This window comes from Pongo pygmaeus, chromosome X, assembly GCF_028885625.2.
Source record: "Pongo pygmaeus isolate AG05252 chromosome X, NHGRI_mPonPyg2-v2.0_pri, whole genome shotgun sequence".
NCBI lineage: Eukaryota > Metazoa > Chordata > Mammalia > Primates > Hominidae > Pongo > Pongo pygmaeus.
This window is the reverse complement of record NC_072396.2, coordinates 122067674-122088278: the sequence shown is the minus strand read 5'-3', so window position 1 is coordinate 122088278 and position 20605 is coordinate 122067674. Positions and strand designations below refer to the sequence as shown.

At 34.8% G+C, this 20605-nt stretch overlaps 1 protein-coding gene across 12 annotated transcripts in view; it reads left to right on the top strand.

The window, feature by feature from the left end:
• KLHL13 (kelch like family member 13) overlaps positions 1-20605 on the top strand; it is a 205298-nt gene that overhangs the window by 167458 nt on the left and 17235 nt on the right. For all 12 annotated transcript variants that reach the window (XM_054472787.1, XM_054472786.2, XM_054472783.2 and 9 more), the window contains 2 exons: positions 14126-14258; positions 14778-14974. In XM_054472787.1, the coding sequence (XP_054328762.1) occupies positions 14126-14258; positions 14778-14974 (330 nt within the window). The remainder of the gene's footprint in view (positions 1-14125; positions 14259-14777; positions 14975-20605) is intronic.

Sequence of the window (20605 nt, the reverse complement as noted above, 5' to 3'; positions counted from 1 at the left end):
TAGATACAGATCCCTTATCTGATACGTGATTTACAAGCATTTTCTCCAAGCACCTTCAGCTTTATGATCCCTTCTTGTTCTGCTAATTGCTTTGCCAATCTCCAATTCTTTATCCATTCAGCCATATAATCTTTGCTTCTGTATTATCTTGGCAAAGTTAGTAGGAGAGAGGGTCAAGGAAAATGCCTGGAAGGGTTTGGATTTTTCACTATTCCCTAAATGTATATTGTGTGTTCGTATGTTAGTGCCTTTGTACACATTACCTCTCCCTGGAATGCCCTTACTTCACTTTTCCTGTCTGGTAAACCTCAATTTATTTATAATGACCTTTCTTTCTTTTTAAAAATTATTTATTTTTACTTTAGATTCAGGGGGACATGTGCAAATTTGTTACATGGGTATACTGTGTGATGCTGAGGTTTGGGCTTCTAATGATTCCATTGCCCAAGTAGTGAACATAGTACCCAATAGGTAGTTTTTCAACCCTTCCCCCATTTCTCCCTTCCTCCTTTTAGAATCCCCAGTGTTTATTATTTCCATTTTTGTGTCCATGTGTACCCAATGTTTAGCTCCTACTTATAAGTGAGAACATATAGATATTTCAGTTTCTGTTTCTGCCTTAATTTGCTTGGGATAATGGCCCCCAGCAGTATCCATGTTGCTGCAGAGGACATGATTTTTTGTTTTTTATGGCTGTGTAGTATTCCATGGTGTATATGATCCATCTTAAATGGATGTTACCTCTTCTATTAAACTTTTCTTGACCCAAGCAGAGTTACTAGCTTCTTCTATTCATACATTTTATCTGTTATAAATATCACCTATCAGTGAGCTCCTCAAGGTGTAGGATCTAAGTTGTTGTTTCTGTATGCCTATGATCAGTACATGATGCTGCTTAATAAATGTCCACCTTTTGTATTATTAGCATACTAGTTATCATTAAAAGAGATGCTATTTTGCTATAAAGAAGCTTTTTAGTTTGATATACTCCCATTTGTCTATTTGCTTTTGTTGCTTCTGCTTTTGAGGACCTATTAAAAAAATCCTTGCCCAGCCCAATTTCATGAACATTTATCCTGTATTTTCTTCTAGTAGTTTCAAAGTTTTGGATTTTACTTTTAAGTATTTAACCTATTTATAGTTGATTTTTCTGTGTGGTGAGAGACTAGTTTCATTCTTCCATATGTGGATGTCCAGTTTTCCTGGCACCATTTATTGAATAGACTGTCCTTTCCTCATGTGTGTTCTTGGCACCTTTATTTAAAAAATCACTTGGCTGTAAATACATGGATTTTTATTTCTGGGTTCTCTATTCTGTCCCATTGGCCTTTGGGTCTGTTTTTAATGCCAGAACCAGGCTGTTTTGTTTACTATTGCTTTGTAGGATATTTTGAAACCAGACAGTGTAATGACATCAATTTTGTTATTTTTGCTCATGATTGCTTTGGCTCTTTAGGCTCTTTTTCATTTGCAAATTAAGAGACAACCTACAGAATGGGAGAAAGTACTTGCAAACTATGCATCTGATAAGAAGTTAATATCCAAAATGTATAAGGAACTCAACAGCAAAAAAACCCATAAATTAACTATTAAAAATGAGCAAAAGACCTGAATAGACATTTCATTTCTCAAAATAAGACATACAAATGGCCAAAGATATGTGGAAAATTACACAACAACACTAATTATCAGAGAAATGCAAATCAGAACCACAATGCAAAATCATCACATCCCAGTTAGAATGGTTATTATAAAAAAGACAAAATATAACAAATTCTGGTGATGATGTGGAGAAAAGAGAACTCTTATATACTGTTGGTGGAAATGTAAATTAGTACAGCAATGATAAAAAATAGTATGGAAGTTCCTAAAAAACTAATAATGGAACTACCATATGATCCAGCAATCCCATTACTGGGTATATATCCAAAGGAAATCAGCATGTTGGAGAGACATTGGCACATTCATGTTTATTGCAGTAGTGTTCACAATAGCTAAGACATGGAATTAAACTAAATGCTCGTCTACAAATGAATGGATAAAGAAAAAAATTTTGTATCTACATCTATATATAAATGTGATATAGATAGAGAGATAGATACAATGGAATACCATTAAGGAATAAAATAGAATGAAATCCTGTAATTTGTGGCAGTATGGATGAACCTGGAAGACATTATGTTAAGTGAAATAAATCAGGCAATGAAAGAGAAATACTGCATGTTCTCACTCATATTTGGAATCTAAAAACGTTAATCTCATAGAAGTAGGGTAAAATAGTGGTTACCAGAGACTGGGGAGGGTAGGGGAAAGGAGAGGACTGGGAAAGATTGGTCAATGAGTACAAAGTTACAGTTAGGAAGAATAAATTTTGGTTTTCTGTTACACAGTAGGGTGACTGTAGTAAATAACAATGTAATATATATTTCAAGAAAGCTACAAGAGAAGATTTTGAATGTTATTGCCACAAAGCCACAAAGAAATGATAAATATTTCAGATGATGGATATGGTAATTACCCTGATTTGATCATTATACTATGTATACATGCATTGAAACATCACATTGTACCCCATAAATATGTACAATTATTATGTGTCAATTATAATTAAAAATTAAATTTTAATAAGAAATAATACATATAAAGAGCTTAGCCCTGGGATAGAGAAAGTACCCAGTGTCTTTTTAATGCTATTATTGATGTTGTTTGTGAAATAAATTAATCTGGATGGCAGCTTATAAATCACTTTCATATATACTTTCCTCATTGATACTTGAAAAAAATGCTATGAGGTACAAAAGGCAAGAATTGTTATCTCCATTTTATAGATAAGGACGCTGAAGCTCAGGGAGATTAGGAGGCTTGCCTAAGTTCACATAGCCAGTAAGTGATAAATACTGAGACAGATTTGATGATGGTGTAGTTTTGTATTTTCATTTCTACTAGTCTTGCTCTAAATTGTCTTACCTTTTAAAATACAATGTCTATAAATATTGTGTTCATTAACTATAAATGTAAAAACATGTATTAGCAAAGGCTAAAAGATAGTTTGGAATGAATGATATAATAAATATTTTATTCTTGATAGAAACAGCAGAATTACACAGAATGTCTTCTTGCTGGCTTGCCTTTCTTCCGTTCCCCTACTGAAAAGAAAAAAAAAAAAGTCAGGGAGAAAAATGTTAACTGCCAGTTGAAAAAATCCCTTTCATCCTTAAGACCTGGAGGCCATAACGAGGGTATCATGCTTCAGCTGGTGGCAGTGTATATTAATTACAGAATACTTAGGTATATGGAAACAAATCATTTCCTGATTACTGGCGATACTCAAACTTATAAAGGTGGAAAATGCCTCGTTACTCTGGCTATGTGGGCTTCTAGTTGACATTTTCTCATTTTAAGATTGGTGCCTATTGGACTGCTCTTCTTGTGTTTTCCTCCCTTATAGCTATTTACTTTCTTTCTTCATTTTTAGTTCTAAAGTCAATGTAGGATATCATTTTATAGTCTTAAGTTATCATCTAGCTAATAGAATGTTAAAGAAATGGGTTATTGTAAGATCCTATACAGATTAACATGTGTTGCCTTTCCCTGGGTTAATTTCTCTGAATGTTTATCCTGAGGTAAATGCTTGGGTTGCTGATAATGTCATGTTGATGAAGTGTATCCTTTTTCTAAACATTATGATCATAAAATAAACAACTTTAAAAATATAATGTTAGTATGTTGTTAAGAAACAAGCATAATGATTAAGATAATTTACATTTTATAAAATAAGAGTTCAAATAGTCTAGATTCTTGTGGTTTTTATGAAAATGATACTTTTAATTTCTTTTCATTTCCTAAATGGCAGCTAGAATATAGGGAAATGAGTCTGTAGTTTTTCTTGGGCATAGCTCTTGGGGCACTCAGGTTGGGGTACAATAAATTATTCCTATTCTTCGAATTGACGGTGCATCTTTAGGATAAAAGTTGGAAGACTGTCTGCCACTTTCCCTCTTTAGGCCACTTCAGTGTTTTCTTGTCCTGCTCTCTCAATTGAGTATTTTTGGTTATTTGCTAGTGTCGAAGTGTTAGAGAGGGCTATCACAAACCAACTTGAAAGTCAAGTATGCTGGAATACATAATTTGAATTTCTGATTGTTGCTAGTATATAGTAATACAGTTTGTTATTAATTATTGATCTGGCATTGTGCGACCTTTGTAAACTGACTTATCAGTTCTAGCAGCTTTTTTGGTAGATTCTATAGGTTTTCCTATATAGGCAATCATTTTGCCTATAAATAAGCCTGCCTGCCTGCCTTCCTTCTTTCCTTCCTACTTTCCTTCCTTCTTTCCTTCCTTCCTTCCTTCCTTCCTTCCTTTCTTCCTTCCTTCCTTTTCATCCTTTCTTGCCCTCCCTTTCTTTTCTTTCCCCTTTCTTCCTTTCTTTTTCTTTCTTCTTTTCTTTTTTCTTTCCAGTCTGATGCCTTTTTTTCCTTACCTTACTGCACTGGATAAAACCTCTAGAAAAACGGTGAAAGCAATCAGTCTTTCACCATTAAGTATGATGTTATCTGTAGGTTTGAGGAAGTTCTCTCCTATTCTTAGCTTGCTAAAAATTTATTTTAATTTTCTAATTTTTTTTTTGAGACAAGGTCTCATTCTGTCACCCAGACTGGAGTGCAGTTGCATGATTTTGGCTCACTGCAACCTCCTCCCAGGCTCAAGCAATCCTCCTACCTCAGGCTCCAGAGTAGCTGGGACTATATGTGTGTGCCACCACACTCGACTAATTTAATTTAATTTAAGTTTTTTTTTTTTTTTTTTTTTTTTTTTGTAGAGACGATGTCTCACTATATTGCCCAAGCTAGTCTCAAACAGCTGGGCTCAAGCAATCCTCCTGCCTCGACCTCCCAAAGTGCTGGGATTACAGGCATGAGCCACCACATCTGGCGAGTTTACTTTTTAAAAAAACAGGAATGGATGTTGGATTTTGACAAATGCCTTTTTTTTCTGTAGCCATTAAGAAATGATCTTAGCATTTTTCTTTTTCAGTCTGTTAGTATGGTGATTTATATTGATTAACTTTTGATTGTGAAAACAACCTTGCACTGGAGGTATAAACTCTTCACTTGGTCATGATGTATTTATTATTCTTATATATCAGTAAATTTGGCTTGTTAAAATTTTGTTGAAAATTTTTACATCTTTGTGCCCAATGGATTTTGATCTTGGCTTTCTGTGATTGTCTTGTCTGGTTTTGGTATTAGAATAATGCTGGCCATGTAGAATAACTTGGGATATATGCTCTCCTCCTAATATTCTGGATTTGTTTGTGGGGTATTGATGTTCTTTCTTCCTTAAATGTTTGATAGATTTCACCAGTGAAACCATTTCATCCTAGAGTTTTCCTTGGGGAAACAATTTTAAATTAAAATTTAACTTTATAGTAGACATGTAGCTATTTAGCTTATCTGTTTCTTCTAAAACTTTAGTAGCTTGTGTCTTTCACAGAATTTGTCCATTTAAACTGAGTTGTTAAATTTATTGGCATGAAGTTGTTCATATTTCCTTATTATCCTTTTAATACCTGTAGAATCTCTAGTTTATGCCACTTCTATTCATCCTGGCATTGGTAATTTGTATATTCTCTCTTTTTCTCACCTAATCAGTCTTGTTAGAGTTTTGTCAGATTTATAGATCTTCTCAAAGGAACAGCTTTTGGTCTTACTGCTTTTTCTGTTTTTCTGTTTTCTATTTCATTGATTTCCACTATGATCTTTATTATTGCAATTCTCCTGCCTAATTTGGGATAAATTTGCTCTTCTATTTCTAGTTTTTTAAGAAGGAAACAGATCTTTCACAGGAGATGTTTCTTTTTTTTTAATATAGTCATTGACTGATATAAATTTCCCCTAAGTAGAGCTTCATCTGCACTCCACAATTTTTGATGTTATATTTTCATTTAGTTCAAAATGCTTACTAGTTTTTCTTTTGATTTCTTTATGGGTTATTTAGAAGTATGTTTTAGTTTCAAAACATTTGGGGATATTCCAGAGATTTTTCTATTTTTGATTTCTAATATAATTAAGCTGGGGTCAGAGAACATATTAATAATTTGTATGACTTGAATCCTTTTAAATTTTTTAAGACTAGTTTTATGGCCCAGAATATGATCTATCTTGTAAATGTTTCACATATACCTGAAAATAATTTGCATCCTACCGTTCTTCGGTGAAGTATTCTGTAAATGCCAGTTAGGTCAATTTGGTTGATAGTGTTGTTTCAGTATCCTTGCTAATTTCTGTATATTTACTGGTTTTTGTCACCTTTAAAATCAATTATTGAGAGAATGGTATTGAAATCTCCAATTATAATTGTAAATTTGTTTATTTCTATTTGTAGTTCTCTCAGTTTGCTTCATGTATTTTGAAACTCTGCTATTAAACACACAAACATCTAAGGAATTTATGTTCTCTTGGTAAACTGACCTTTATTATGAAGTTACCTGGTTAATTTTTGGTACTATGCTCTGAGATCTATTTTGTTTGGTATTGTAGTCATGCTAGATTTATTTTAATTAGTGTTTGCTTTGTATATCTTTTACCATCCTTTTATTTTTGTAAATTAACATACAGTAAAAGTCAATTTTTTATTAGTACATACTTTTATGAGTCTCAACATATATATTGTTTCATTTAATCTCCAGAATTATGACACAGAACCATTCCATGACCTCAGCATACTCCCTCCTGTTACCCTTGGTAGTTATACCCACCACCATCCCTAAACCCTGGAAGCTACTGATCTGTTTTCTGTCGCTTTATTTTTGTCTTTTTGGAAATGTTACATAAATGACATTATATGATCTGTAAGCTTTTGGAGCTGGCTTCTTTTACTTAGTATAATATTTTAAGATTCATTTTGTTGTGTATGTCAATAGTTTGTTCCTTTATACTGTTGAGCAGTATTCCATGGTATGGAACTTTGTGAGGTCTCTTCTCCATTCTCCTCCACCTGGACCATCTTCCGGATTCTTTCCAGTTGCCAGGGCTCTATTTTGTCCCTTTGGCCTGAAAGCTGGGACCTTATTTTCCCTGCTCTGCCACACAGTTATCATGGCTGCACCCACATCTTGGCCCAAAGACAAAGAGAGAGGAATTGAATTGAATATTCACCACAGAAGGACAATCACTGCTTCTCTGACAAAGGAGAAAGGTTCCTCTTTTTCAGGGTTTTAGGCATCTGCCACCCCCACTGTCACCATTGTCACTCCTCTTGCTACCAATGCCTTGAAATTGCCTTGGGATCCAGGCCAGGCCGGGAGGGGCGAGGCGGGGCGGCGCGAGGCAAGGCGAGGCGTCCTCTCCAAGCTCTCTGAGCTTTGAGAATCTTCTTCTCTTTAAGAAAGAAGTGGCCGGGCGCGGTGGCTTAGGCCTGTAATCCCAGCACTTTGTGAGGCAGAGGCGGGCGGATCACGGTCAGATCAAGACCATCCTGGCTAACATGGTGAAACCCCGTCTTTACTAAAACTACAAATTAGCTGGGCGTGGCGGCATGCGCCTGTAGTCCCAGCTACTTGGGAGGCTAAGGCAGAAGGGCGTGAACCCGGGAGGCGGAGGTTGCAGTGAGCCGAGATTGCGCCGCAGCACTCCAGCCTGGGCGACAGAGCGAGACTCCATCTCAAAAAAAAAAAAAAAAAAAGAAAAAAAAAAAAAAGTAGGGGGCTTCTCCTGGAGCTTTTCCTGTCTGTTGACAGGTGACTGTTTCCAGCTTACGTGATGCCCTAAGTCCAGGTCGGGGTACACTGGGAAATATAAGATAGGGGGTGGGGTGACTCACCATCAGCTTGGTGAAAGTTTGCATTCTGATTTTCTTTCTCATTTCATCTGCTCTCATTAACATGTGGTTTTCATTTACTTTTAAGCTTTGTGAAATTGCACCAGGCCAGCATTTATTCTAGAGCAAACTTTGTCCCAGTACTGAGGCAGAATCCTTTTGACAATGGTGGCAGTGGGGGTGGCAGATGCCTAAAACCCCAGCCTTGTAAGGTTTCCACTCATGGTTTGAATAGAAACGACTTCCAGCCCTTTGTGAACCTTGGAGAGTATTCCTTGTGCTCTTTTTTGGCGGTTCTTTCTGCAAAGATGCTTATCATTACTCGCTGGAATACTTGAGGGTGACTGTTTTTCGAGCTCTGGAATCCTCTCTGTGTGCTGATCTCTCTTCTTATATTCTGTCCTATCTGCCTTGATGTCCCCAGACTCTCAGCTCTAGGTGAATACTAGGTTTTGCCTGGGTTCCCACTCCCTGTACCTCTGTCTGAAATCCGTAGGCAGTAAATTTAGACAGTCATAGGGCTCACCCAATTTGTTTCTTATCTTTCACAGATCCCTTTCCTTCAATGTTTTTAAACTTTTTTTCCGTATATTTTTGTCTGATTTTAAAGAGTTTCAGGACGTAATGTAAATCGAATCTCTCTTATTGGAAACATAAATTTATAGGATATAATTGAATAAGTAATGGTGAAATCCAGACTAAAAATGCCTAATTATTTTAGAGATGATTGTGTGAAAGGTAGCTTTACAAAGGAGGTGAAATTTGGGCAGGTGTGGTGGCTCACACCTGTAATCCCAGCATTTTGGGAGGCTGAGACAGGTGGCGGTTGGGGGGCATCCTTGAGGCCAGCCTGGGTAACATGATGAAACCCCTTTTCTACAAAACAACAACAAAGGAGGTCTAATTTAAGCTAGTCTTTGAAGGAGGAAGGATATTCCAGGTGAAAAAAAAATTTATCACCAATGTGATAGTTTGGAGAACAACCTGATAAGACGGGTCAGAGTATATAGGGAACTAATAAAAAATAAGGTTGGGATCAGATCAAAGAAGTCTCTGCAAACCAGAAGTTGTGCTATATTGCAGTGATGGAAAGCCTTTACGTTTTTAAAGTCTAAGCAGTGTTATATAATGAGCACAGAGTTTAAAATTAATATAAACCTTTATGTCCAGCCTATATATTTCTTTTAACTTAAGTGCATCTGTTCCTTTTTCTGTCCTTTGAATAAAATGAAGAGCAGCCTCATAAAAACATGGCTGGTATTGTTTTTATCTAATACATTACATTTACATAACATTGGAGTAAAGCCATTTCTTAATTTTCTTTAGTTCCTTAATCTTTGTTCATAGAACATATTTTCCATTATAATTTTCACTACTCTTTTCAGGATGCGTTTCGTTTTTTCTCTACTTAAAATGACAATGATCAAAACTAGATATAATATGCTAGTAAGTTTGTTCTAATGTAGAATTTAGTTGAATGATTTGTTTATCAAATTCCTTTTAAATACCTGACAGTATCAATGTAGCTTTTTTTCATAATAGCATTATATTTCACTTGAAAGCTATTGACATCCAAGTAATTTTTATACAAATTATTCATAGCTTGTCTGGTTTCCATGTTATAATCCTGTAATGTCAAGTCATATTCTATTCTGTTTTAATATGATCATTTAAAAATTTATCAAACTCATTAGATGTTTCAGACTTTCTTTGTTTCCTGGTATTAGATATGTACCTCTCTCTATTTAATAGAGGTTGAAGTTTTGATACGTTGGGTAAGTTTAATACAGTGAAGAGAAAAAACATGTTTTTAATGCTATTTTCCAGCATCAAAATAGCATTAAATGCTGCTATTTTTCCAGGATATGGAGAAGAAAATAAAGGAAGATATGGGGAGATTTATAGAAGAAGAAAGGGAAATATTAAAGAAATTGAGGACAGACAAGCGCCTCTTAAATCAAACCCAAGGCACAGAGACAGAAAAGTAGAGAACTAAGATAAGTGTTGAGATAGCGAGACTGGAAAGATGATGAGTTTAAATCAACAGAAGCAGTTTTAAGGACATTCTGAAAAACTAATTGGAAACTGAACAATTTGCCTAAAGCAGAGCTGCATAGGTATATGGTATACTAGCATATGGAAACAGACAAAAATGTTCATGTAAATCTTTCAAGAAGAGTGAGTACAAGTTTGGTGAAAGAAAATGATTTTACAGTAAAAGGACTTATTTCGAGTGTGCAGGAATCTTTGAAAGGCTTCTTAAATAGGGCAAAAGATTTATGAGTGAAAGCAAAAAGTAGATATATAGAAGGCAGATGAGAATTTTGGAAGATAATGAACCTCTCTCTTTTTCTTTTAATGTATGCATACTCCACTAGAAGATTAGAGAATAAAAGGTGTTTAGAGAAATGACTGCCTTCTTGTACACAACAATGTGTATAGTCAGAAGGAGCTTCTCTTTAGACGGAACTGGGATATCTGGAAAATGATATACAAACAAGATGTTTAGAATTTGTTTGAAAACAATCTGAATTGACAGATATCATTTGGATAAAGATAGACATAATGTAGAATAAAATTCACTAATATGGAATTAGATAGTGGGGTCGTTCATTTATGCATATAAAAATAAAGGTTATGAAATGTTTAGAAAGGGACACTGTATGTTGTGAAAATAAATGTAAAACCTTACAAAAGCAGATAACTTGCCAAAGGTAGATACATTAAGCGTGGAATAGAAGACACTCCGAATTTGTTAAAAATGCTCTAGGTGCCTTAACTTCTTTTCTTTTGGGACACCAGATTATACTGAGAAAGGTTAAAGGATTTTTTAAAAATGATAGTGTAAAGGGACGCAAAATGATAAAATCTGTGAAAAGAATAAAAGCTCCCGGTGTCTTAGCTGAGCAAAGCTGTCCAGATCTTGAGCATTGATTACATACTTCCACAAGCAGTTTGAATGGAATATGGACAAAACAAGAAATTACACAACTGACGATACATGATGCACTAGCTACTCCTCTTTTCAGAGGGAATAAAAAGTAATACGTAGTAGGAATGGAACATACCGACATTATTCAATTCCAATTGTAAAATATTTGCAGGAATATTTTAAAGGCAGGAGGCTAGCAAATAAGTCAAGAAGGTTTTGTTTGTTTGTTTTTGTTCTTTAGTGGAAGAAAATAATGGATCAGATACAATCATTGCTTTTGAATAAATAATCCAGAATTGCTTTATAAAGATATTGTCTACGTATGCTTTAGAGAAGAAGAATAAAAAACTATTTGATAAATAAAAATAAAGGGGGCATACAGTACCTAGACTCAGCTCATTAGTATCTTGACATCTCTCTTTATGCCAATGCCCAAGGTATGTTATTTCTCCCAAGAAAAATCAAATCCTTTAACTTGCCATTAGCTATTCAAAACTTTAAAAATAAATATCCTTCGAACCAACAACTTCAATCCTGAGAATATCTCCCACAGATATACTTAGACAACTAAGTGTATGTACAAGGAGGTTAATTGCAGCATTGCTTATAACTGCAGAATTTGAGGGAAAACCTGAGTGTTCAACTAAGCAGGAATGGATAAATAACTTATGACATGCCCCTACTATAGATTACTGTGCATGCACTAAAAGAATGAAGTAAATCCTGTGCACTGAGATAGAAGACTATCTGTGTTATCTGCTCAAGTGAATTTTAAAATGCACAACAGTATTATAGTAACCCACTTTAAAGAGGCCTTTATATATTTTAATATAAGCATAATGTAGATTATGATATATAGAGAATGAGGTCTTGAAGTATGCTTACTAAACTGTTAACAGTGGTTACTTCTAGTAAGTGAAAGAGGTAGCCTTTAAGTTTTTAACTTATATCCTTCTGTATTTTGACTTCAAAAAACATACAAGCACATATTTAATTTTTTAAACCTGAAATTTATATGAGGGAGAAAACAAACACAAGTTTGGGAGCCAGCGTTTTCTCCCCAACTCCTGGTTCACTACCTTTTCTCTTACCTTAACCTTTACCACTACCACAAACTACCACAAACGAACACTTTAGGCACAACTCATTTTATTATTGGGAGAGGTTTCACAAATAAGTTCCTGGTTTCCAGTTAACTTGTTGCAAAGTTTACATCCTACCCAATGTGACTACATGGCTTTAAAGTTACCAGTGGTAGCTTCTGAGTAAAATTTTGTTTGTTTGTTCATGCGTTAATGGAACATATATTAAGTACCAACAGTATGCCAAACACTGGGGAATTCAAAGATGCTAGTCTCTCAACTGTTTCAGCTGATGCTTGACTATCCTCTCCCACACCCTAGTGTCCTCATTCAATACTTCCCAATACTCTACATTTGAAAGGTGATTCCCACAAATTTATTGCAATTTAGACCCCATATATCAATGCCGAGATCGTGCCGCTGCACTCCAGCCTGGGCGACGGAGCGAGACTCTGTCTCAAAAAAAAAAAAAAAAAAAAAGAGCTGAAGTGACTCTTCTCATGCCTTCAGCATGAGAATATTCCCTTAAAATTGGCATCTCTTTTTACAAGATGAGCTATTATTATTTTACTTCTACTTTTCTAAATAACAGAGACAGCAGACGAATTAGCAATGGAAAATAAAAATAGTGGCATAGGATAAATATGGGCATAGGATAAATATTTGGGTTTACAAAGAAAAAGGGGCATTTGTGAAAGATTTGATATTTGTTAACATAAACATGTCAATCATTGTTGGAAAAAGAAAAATATGATATATAATCTTGTTTTAAAGTGTATGTGTAATGTATAAATATTTTTGGAATAAAAATATTCATCTCTTTCCCTAGAGGGAGAGTGGCTGGATCAGATCATCTCTTTGAAGTTCCAGTTCTGTAATTCAAGCATTTTCTTTAAAAAGCTTTAAAATGAGCAGCTTAACTAGGGTTTATATTATACATATGTGTAGGATCAATATTTTTAAAACTGCATTCTTAATATGTTATGCCTTTTGCTCTTTAAATCTGTGAAACAAAACATAGTTTTATTTGAAGTCATTAAAATATGAAGGGGACAGAGTAATCAATGCTATTGGTTTTTATTGTATTATATTATTAGAAAGCAATTTGTGTATTTTGTGTATCTGTCTTCCTGATTTTTTATAATGAAACATTTCTATCTTTGAAACTACAGACTCAATCTTGCCAAAATGTTCATTTTTTGTATCATCGTTAAATTGTATATTGTTCCCTTTTGGTGTACTTTACTAGCCTGTTACAATCTTTTTAAATTCATTATTCTTAATCAACAAATAAACATTATATATAATTTGTCGTGTAAAACATGATATTTTAACCACATCATGGTAAATGGGGTATCCATCCCCTAAAGCATACATCTCTGTACCCACAAAAATTAAAAATAAAAGATAAAAAACGAAAAACATGTTGTTTTGAAATATGTGTATGTTGTAGATTCAACCTGTTATAATGTTAAAAGTGATTGTCATTCTTCCAACTTATATCAATAGAACAACTCTCTATTTGTCATTAGTTGAGACCATCAGGGTGTAGTGAAAAAGCTAACCAACAAGGATTCTTCTCACCAGAGCTCTGTCACTCCTCTGAATTGTGGCTGCTAGCCTGTTAATTCTTCACTAAACCTTTAGGCATTTGAAGACAATTAAGTCTCACGTTGGGGTTTCCTGGGCTTTTTTTTTTTTTCAAACAAAGATAATTAAGTCTCAAACTTGAAACTTGAAAGATATTTGGTCAGGCAGCAGCAATGTACTGAGTATAGGCTTCTCAAAGAGATGAAATAATACAATTAGTAGAAAGAACTATCATTCACTTAATACAGTTGCTCTCTACTTTTCTTTCTCAACCTCCCCCAAAACAAAACAAAACCAAGATGCTTCAGTCAAGCACTATAAAAGGACTATTAAATTATTGCGAAAAGGAATGTTGGACAGTCTAATACTCTCATTCTGCAGATGGGAAAGTAGAAGTGCACATTGTAATTATTTTTCAAAATAAGGTAAAAGCTAATAATTGTGTAAATAAGCAAAAGTATATACTTTTCCTTAATCGTTTTTAACCTAAATTAGTCTTAATTTTGTGTTATTCCTACAGTGAAAGAAAACCTGCACATATCAGGAAAGTTGTGCAGTTATTTTTTCTTCTCCCGAATAATTATTCTGTTGGCTTTATGTTCCACATATGTTGCACCACATTAATATTCAATTTTAGCACACGAAGATTTATAACCTCATTTTACCTTGATTAGTGACTCAACTCATGTTCTTGTTGTAGGGCTTTGACCAGCTTCGACTTGAAGGATTGCTTTGTGATGTGACCCTGATGCCAGGTGACACAGATGATGCTTTCCCTGTGCATAGAGTCATGATGGCATCTGCTAGTGATTACTTCAAGGCTATGTTCACAGGTAGTTTGCCTTTTAAAACTCTGAAACCACATTAAAACAATATGAAAAATCCGTGTTTAAATCTTTTTTTATTTCTAACATGAAATTTAGTTCTTTTGGAAACAGCTTCAAAAGAAGTACACAACAGTATGTATGGTTTTCGGTGGTGCTGTTTTAACATGGAAAATTGATGCACTTTTTTCATACTGTCCATCTTTATCTCACAGCTTTTCTTTTTCAAGCTCATATCTATTGGGCCATCAGAGACTCTGTGTCCTGCTAATACAATCTCTACTCTATGTCAAAAGATAGGAAGTGAGAACATTTTGGAAGCACTTGCATCATATATGACCTCCATTAGTATAGAGGTTATCTTTTTTAAGTACTCTTTTAACGGTAAAATGTGCAGCAGGCTGACTCTAATACGACTGCTTATATAAAATAAGACTTTCCCTTGATTTTATTGCATCTAATTAGCAGCAGAAGTGAGTTTGACCATAATTATCCACCTTCATTTAATTGAATGTCTTTTTATTTAAGGTGGAATGAAAGAACAAGATTTAATGTGCATTAAACTTCATGGTGTCAGCAAAGTTGGTCTAAGGAAAATTATTGATTTCATTTATACTGCAAAGCTTTCTCTTAATATGGACAACCTTCAAGACACGCTGGAAGCTGCCAGTTTTCTACAGATTCTGCCAGTTTTGGACTTCTGTAAAGTATTTCTCATATCTGGGGTAAGATATTTTGAAATCTGATTTTTCCTGTGGTAGACTCTGATGTAGCCTGTTTAGATTAGGACTCATGAAATCTGCTGTGCAGGAATGTGAAACTTGCCATTAGACAGATATGTCTTGTAGTATGTGGTCTGCAAGCAAGGTGAGATTGAAACAGGTGCATTTTTATGAAATAGAATCATTTAATAAAAGCCTCTGTGTTGGCCGGGCATCGTGGCTCACACCTGTAATCCCAGCACTTTGGGAGGCTGAGGCGGACAGATCGTCTGAGGTTGGGAGTTCAAGACCAGCCTGACCAACATGGAGAAAGCCCGTCTCTACTAAAAATACAAAAATTAGCTGGGCATGGTGGTGCATGCCTGTAATTCCAGCTACTTGGGAGGCTGAGGCAGGAGAATCGCTTGAACCTGGGAGGTGGAGGTTGTGGTGAACTGAGATCGCGCCATTGCACTCCAGCCTGGGCAACAAGAGTGAGACTCCATCTCAGCAAGAAAAAAAAAGCCTCTGTGTAATCAAATGACATTAGATACTAATAATGTTTGATAAAGATATATACTTTAACTGTTTGATAATGGTATATACCATAATCTGGTTTTATTCAGCTTAATGACTATACAAGCAGGCTTCTTAAATGTAATTGAATGGAAAAGTAATCTGAGCTTCTAGAACTCTTTAAAATTTCTTCTTTTAATATGGGAGCTAGATCTTAAGAAGAACTAATACCTATGGGCAAACCTGTAAGAATGTAAGTCTTGATTCCATAAAAACATACCACCTACTGAATAGTGTTTAGCCATTTTTTAATAGATAAGATAGGGCACATACAACTACCAATCGATGAAGTACTTAGTGGTAGTCACCCAGTTCCTGAAGAGAGTGTTTTATTTTAGTTGAGACCCTTACATTTTACTTCTGGGGAGATAAATGGCTACATTGGACAGAAATATTGCCAAGACTTCCAGAGGTCTTGGAGCTTGTTTTTCTGATTAAGAATTCTGGCAATATTAATTTTTAGTATATTTTCTAACTCATTATGTTGATGGATATGTTTTCTATAATTTTTTAACTCATATCAGTCTTAATATAGGTAAATAATTGCTGTTAGATCTTTACAACTTACATTTTTTGAACATGGAACCTTCTTTAAAACACTAACTTTCAAGAGAGCATGTCCTTAATTATTTTATTATTAAGGTACTTGCTATCTTAAAAGTCAGCCAATAACTAATTTAACTGGCCTATTGAAAGTGTGTTTTTTGTATGTTTGATTTTAGAAAACTCAGACTACTGTCTCACAATTACTTATAAAATTTGAACTAATTGCTACTTTTAAGCGTTTTTATGGCAGCATGGTGCTATATTGTTGACTTGTATTGTCTTCTTTATTGCTCAAGTAGCCCAAGTGAAGTTGGTTAATTCCCATGCTATTGCTTGCCTCCATTACTGAATTTAGGTGCTTAATTTTATTTTAATTTGATCATACAAGGCCCATCCCCTCAAGAGCTATTAGGATCTCACCTCTGGTTGTGTCACTGGCATGATATAACAACTTCATTTCAAGGAAAAATGAATCATATTGAATGTGATTTTCAAAATGCCTCAAGTCCAGAATTTAATTTAGTAGTAACACCTAAAGCTTGTACTTATAGACTCTTAACATTGCTTTACACTGATCTTAGCAACACGTGGTCATCCTGAGCCAAATTAAGGAAAGTGCCATGATTTCTTTGGAACTAATCATTAACAAGAGACATTGTTGGCATATCCTCTAATACAGAAGTTTAGTACTTAGAACTTCAGATATTGATTGTGATCAGTTCCTTTACCTGAAAGAAAATGAGCAAACTGGATAATACACAATACAAAAAAGTTATAGTAATATTATTGTCACAATAATAGAAAATAATTTTGTTCTAGATAACTGTATTTAAAGCAATTTTATTTAAAGATGAGACCATAGTTACTTTGAATAGCTAATTTCCAGTAATTAGACTGTTGGTTCCTTAACCTGTGTTGAAACATTTATTATAATTGTTTTTTAGAAATGTCTTCATTTTTATAAACACTTAATATTGCCTTAAATATCATGTTCATTATTTTTTTTGCATCCTTTGCAGACATCCAAAAACCTGTTTCTAATGGAGAAGAGGCTTCTCTGTAGCAAAGATTACTTGTGATAGAGTTTACTCCTACCTCTCAGTTTTAGAATTTTCTTGCCTATGAACTTTTAGGAATTACCTCTTTTCTTTGCATTATTCTTCCTTACTTGTCCTTCATCCTTTTTTGCAGAGGATATGTCTGTATGGTTTTAGAGTAGAAATCTCTTCCCTCTCAGAATCCATTGTAATTTTTGAGAAAATCTGGCAGATTATTAGTTCCAGGAACATGCAAAACCCAAGTTTTCCTTTACCCTTCTTTCATGCATTCTGTTTTTCAGTTAAACCTATGTTCAGTCTGGCTCTATTTATTTCCCCTTTCCTTCTCAGCAATCAAGTGAAAAAGGAAAAATAGTGGCCCAGTGTATTTTCTACTTATAAAAACTGAACATCTCAAGATACTGTATTTTGTAAAGGAAGATTTTTTGAAGTTCTTCCATGAGCTAAGTTATTATAGATAAATTTTAATATAATGTTCTCATGTTTAAGAACGGTGTGCTGAAATCAGATGTTTTAGAGGAAATAGGCTTTATGTTTTTAATTATATAGTGATATTATAGTTCACATAATCAAAACACTATTTGGGTTTGAACTTTTAGACAGAAAAATTCCCTTCTAATACAATTCTGTTCTATCCTATTCTCAATCATTTGTGTGGAGGAAGAAGAACAGTGGTAGGTAAAATGTGAATCAGTAACAGTGGTACGTAAAATGCGAATCAGTAAAGAACCCAGAAAACATGTATGTATTAGTTTTGAATGATAACTCTAGATACAGTAGTAAAGCCACACTCACCTTTGGTGGGATAGAGATACCAGTTTTCTATAACAGAGCATCAGTGTTAATAGAACAAGAGCCAACCTCCCTTCTAACTTTGCCATCATTTGCAGTGTTACTTAGTGGTTTATAGGATGTGGCATTTTTGTTTTTGTTATGTTATTTTCTTGGAGTTATGGAAAAGAGGACAATGAAATGAATACAGAAGGATGACAATGAAGGATAGATATGAAGCATAGTAGGTAAAAATTTCTGTAAAACTAAAACCACTTTTATATACTATGGAGATAATGGAAAATTGCCTTTGTTTAGTCATACCTAAAAATTGCATTGGTTTTGTCCTTATGACATTGTATAACTACAACATGTTAAATACTGTGCCCATTAGCTAGTTGTTTTTTTTGTTTTTTTTTTTTTTTTTGAGGTGGAGTGTTGCTGTTGTTGCCCAGGCTGGAGTGCAATGGCAGGATCTCAGCTCACCGCAACCTCCGCCTCCCAGGTTCAAGCGATTATCCTGCCTCAGCCTCCCGAGTAGCTGGGATTACAGGCATGCACCACTGTGCCTTGCGAATTTTGTATTTTTAGTAGAGATGGGCTTTCTCCATGTTGATCAGGCTGGTCTCGAACTCCTGACCTCAGGTGATCCACCCGCCTCAGCCTCCCAAAGCGCTGGGATTACAGGTGTGAGCCACTGCGCCCAGCCTCATTTGCTAGTTTATAAGAAAGTTGTGTAAGTTTTGTTTATCCTTTGTTTGCAATTTGAAATTTTTAGCATCTAGCATTTGCCCCACGGAACTTTTGTTATGGAGGATTTTAGGCTAGTTCACAAAACAACCTAATTTAATGTTAGGCTGCTGAAATAGGGCATCTGTAATTGAACTCAAAAGATTACAATTTAAATATACAAATATATAGAATGAACAAAACAGAATAAAGGTGAGAAAGAAATCACTTTATGTTTGTATAAAAGCATTTTTTAACAAGAGAATGAAGATGTCATTGGGCTTTAGACTTGGGGATAATCTTTCTTAAAATAATTTTTTACTTGTGTTTTCCCCCCTTGATGCAGGGAGATTACTGGTTCCACCTGCACATTTGTTATCAATGATAGGGGTGGAGAGCTCACAATGAAGTAGAGAGAAAGTTTATTGAGGTGACTGGAGGTGATGAAGAGTTGGAGACAAAATAAAGGAGGTTCATAAGTGGGAAGGAGACGAGAGAGGAATAGGGAGAATATGTTTCTCTCAAAAGAAAAACAAAAAAAATCAGAAGTCATTGGAGAAGGCAGTTCCTTTTGCTTTCGCCTTTGTTACTGAATTACTGAGGATTTCCTGCATAGTACATATATTTCACATTCTTCATTTAATCTAAATTGTATTTACCTGTAAAGATTAACAGACATGTTTTTTAAGATTTTTTTTTCACCTTTGAGGGCAATTTAATGCAAGTTAGAGACAAATTGTATAGATAATTAAAATTAAAAATGAATCAAAATTATTTCCCTCCCCACCAAACCAGTCTTGACTTCCTTATTGACAGGGCTGATATTGGGCAAAGAGTACATAGAAGGCCATCCCCATTGCTTATGGTCGGCCATCCATTCTGATTGGTTGATACCCATCTTGTGTGGTTGTTAAATATTCTGAATATCCCTCCTATAACCTTGAGTACCCATTCTTGCCTATCTGCTATCTGGGACTCTGTCTGGGAAGAAGAGGCCTAGCCTGGGCTCAAACCTCTTCAACCTCACAAAAGCCGTTGTAATAACTAACATTGCATTCAATAAAAGAACTGCATTCAAAGTGCAAATAAATAGAGAATTGAATATTTTGGGCTGGAGACACCAGTGGCATTCACCTCAAATAGCGTTTAGAAACTGAAGAAAGACAAAAACTGAAAGAGAGAGAGGTATTTATTATTCAATTATCCCTTTGTTCTTACCAAAGTGTCTCTTCTTTGTGTCCTGTGACGGTCTCATCCGTGGAAGGAGGCTTGAGAAAAGATACCTGTACATTCTCTGCCTGCTAAAGTAGCTTGTTTGATTTCTTCCCAGTCTTATTCTGTGGACATGGTTTCATTCTCTGCATTGATTGTACTAGATATCAGGCTGTCATTTTAATAAACTAGATAGCACCAAGTAGAATTTGGCACATTGAATGGCTAAGGAGTTCCCCAAATTTTTGCCAGATTTCTTAGTCTTTGCATTTCCCTTGAGAGTACAAAAGCAGATACTGGCTGGTCTGAGTGCAATGGCATTTACGACTAATTGATCACAACCAGTTACAGATTTCTTTGTTCCTTCTTCACTCCCACTGCTTCACTCCGCTAGCCAGAAAAAAAAAAAAAAAAAAAAAAAAAAGCAGATACCCATTTTTTTCTAAATGGGAATTTCTTTGTATAAAACACCAATCTTTAAAAAAAAGTCCTAGATTTCAGATGAAATCTTCCATTAAAATAGCAAATTATGTTAATGACAGTGTTTTGGGTACATCAGTTATAATTTGAATAGTACAGCAGCAGTGAGGACCAATATGTTATTGAGAATACCACTTGCAATGTTATGATGTTGGAAGTGCCTTTAGGATGACTATGAAAGTTGTTTGGTTATAAAAGAATATAATAATTTATATCAAGGAAATGGAATTGAGCAGTTGATTATTTTAAGAACAATTTTATAGGTTCCCACAGGTGCTTGAAG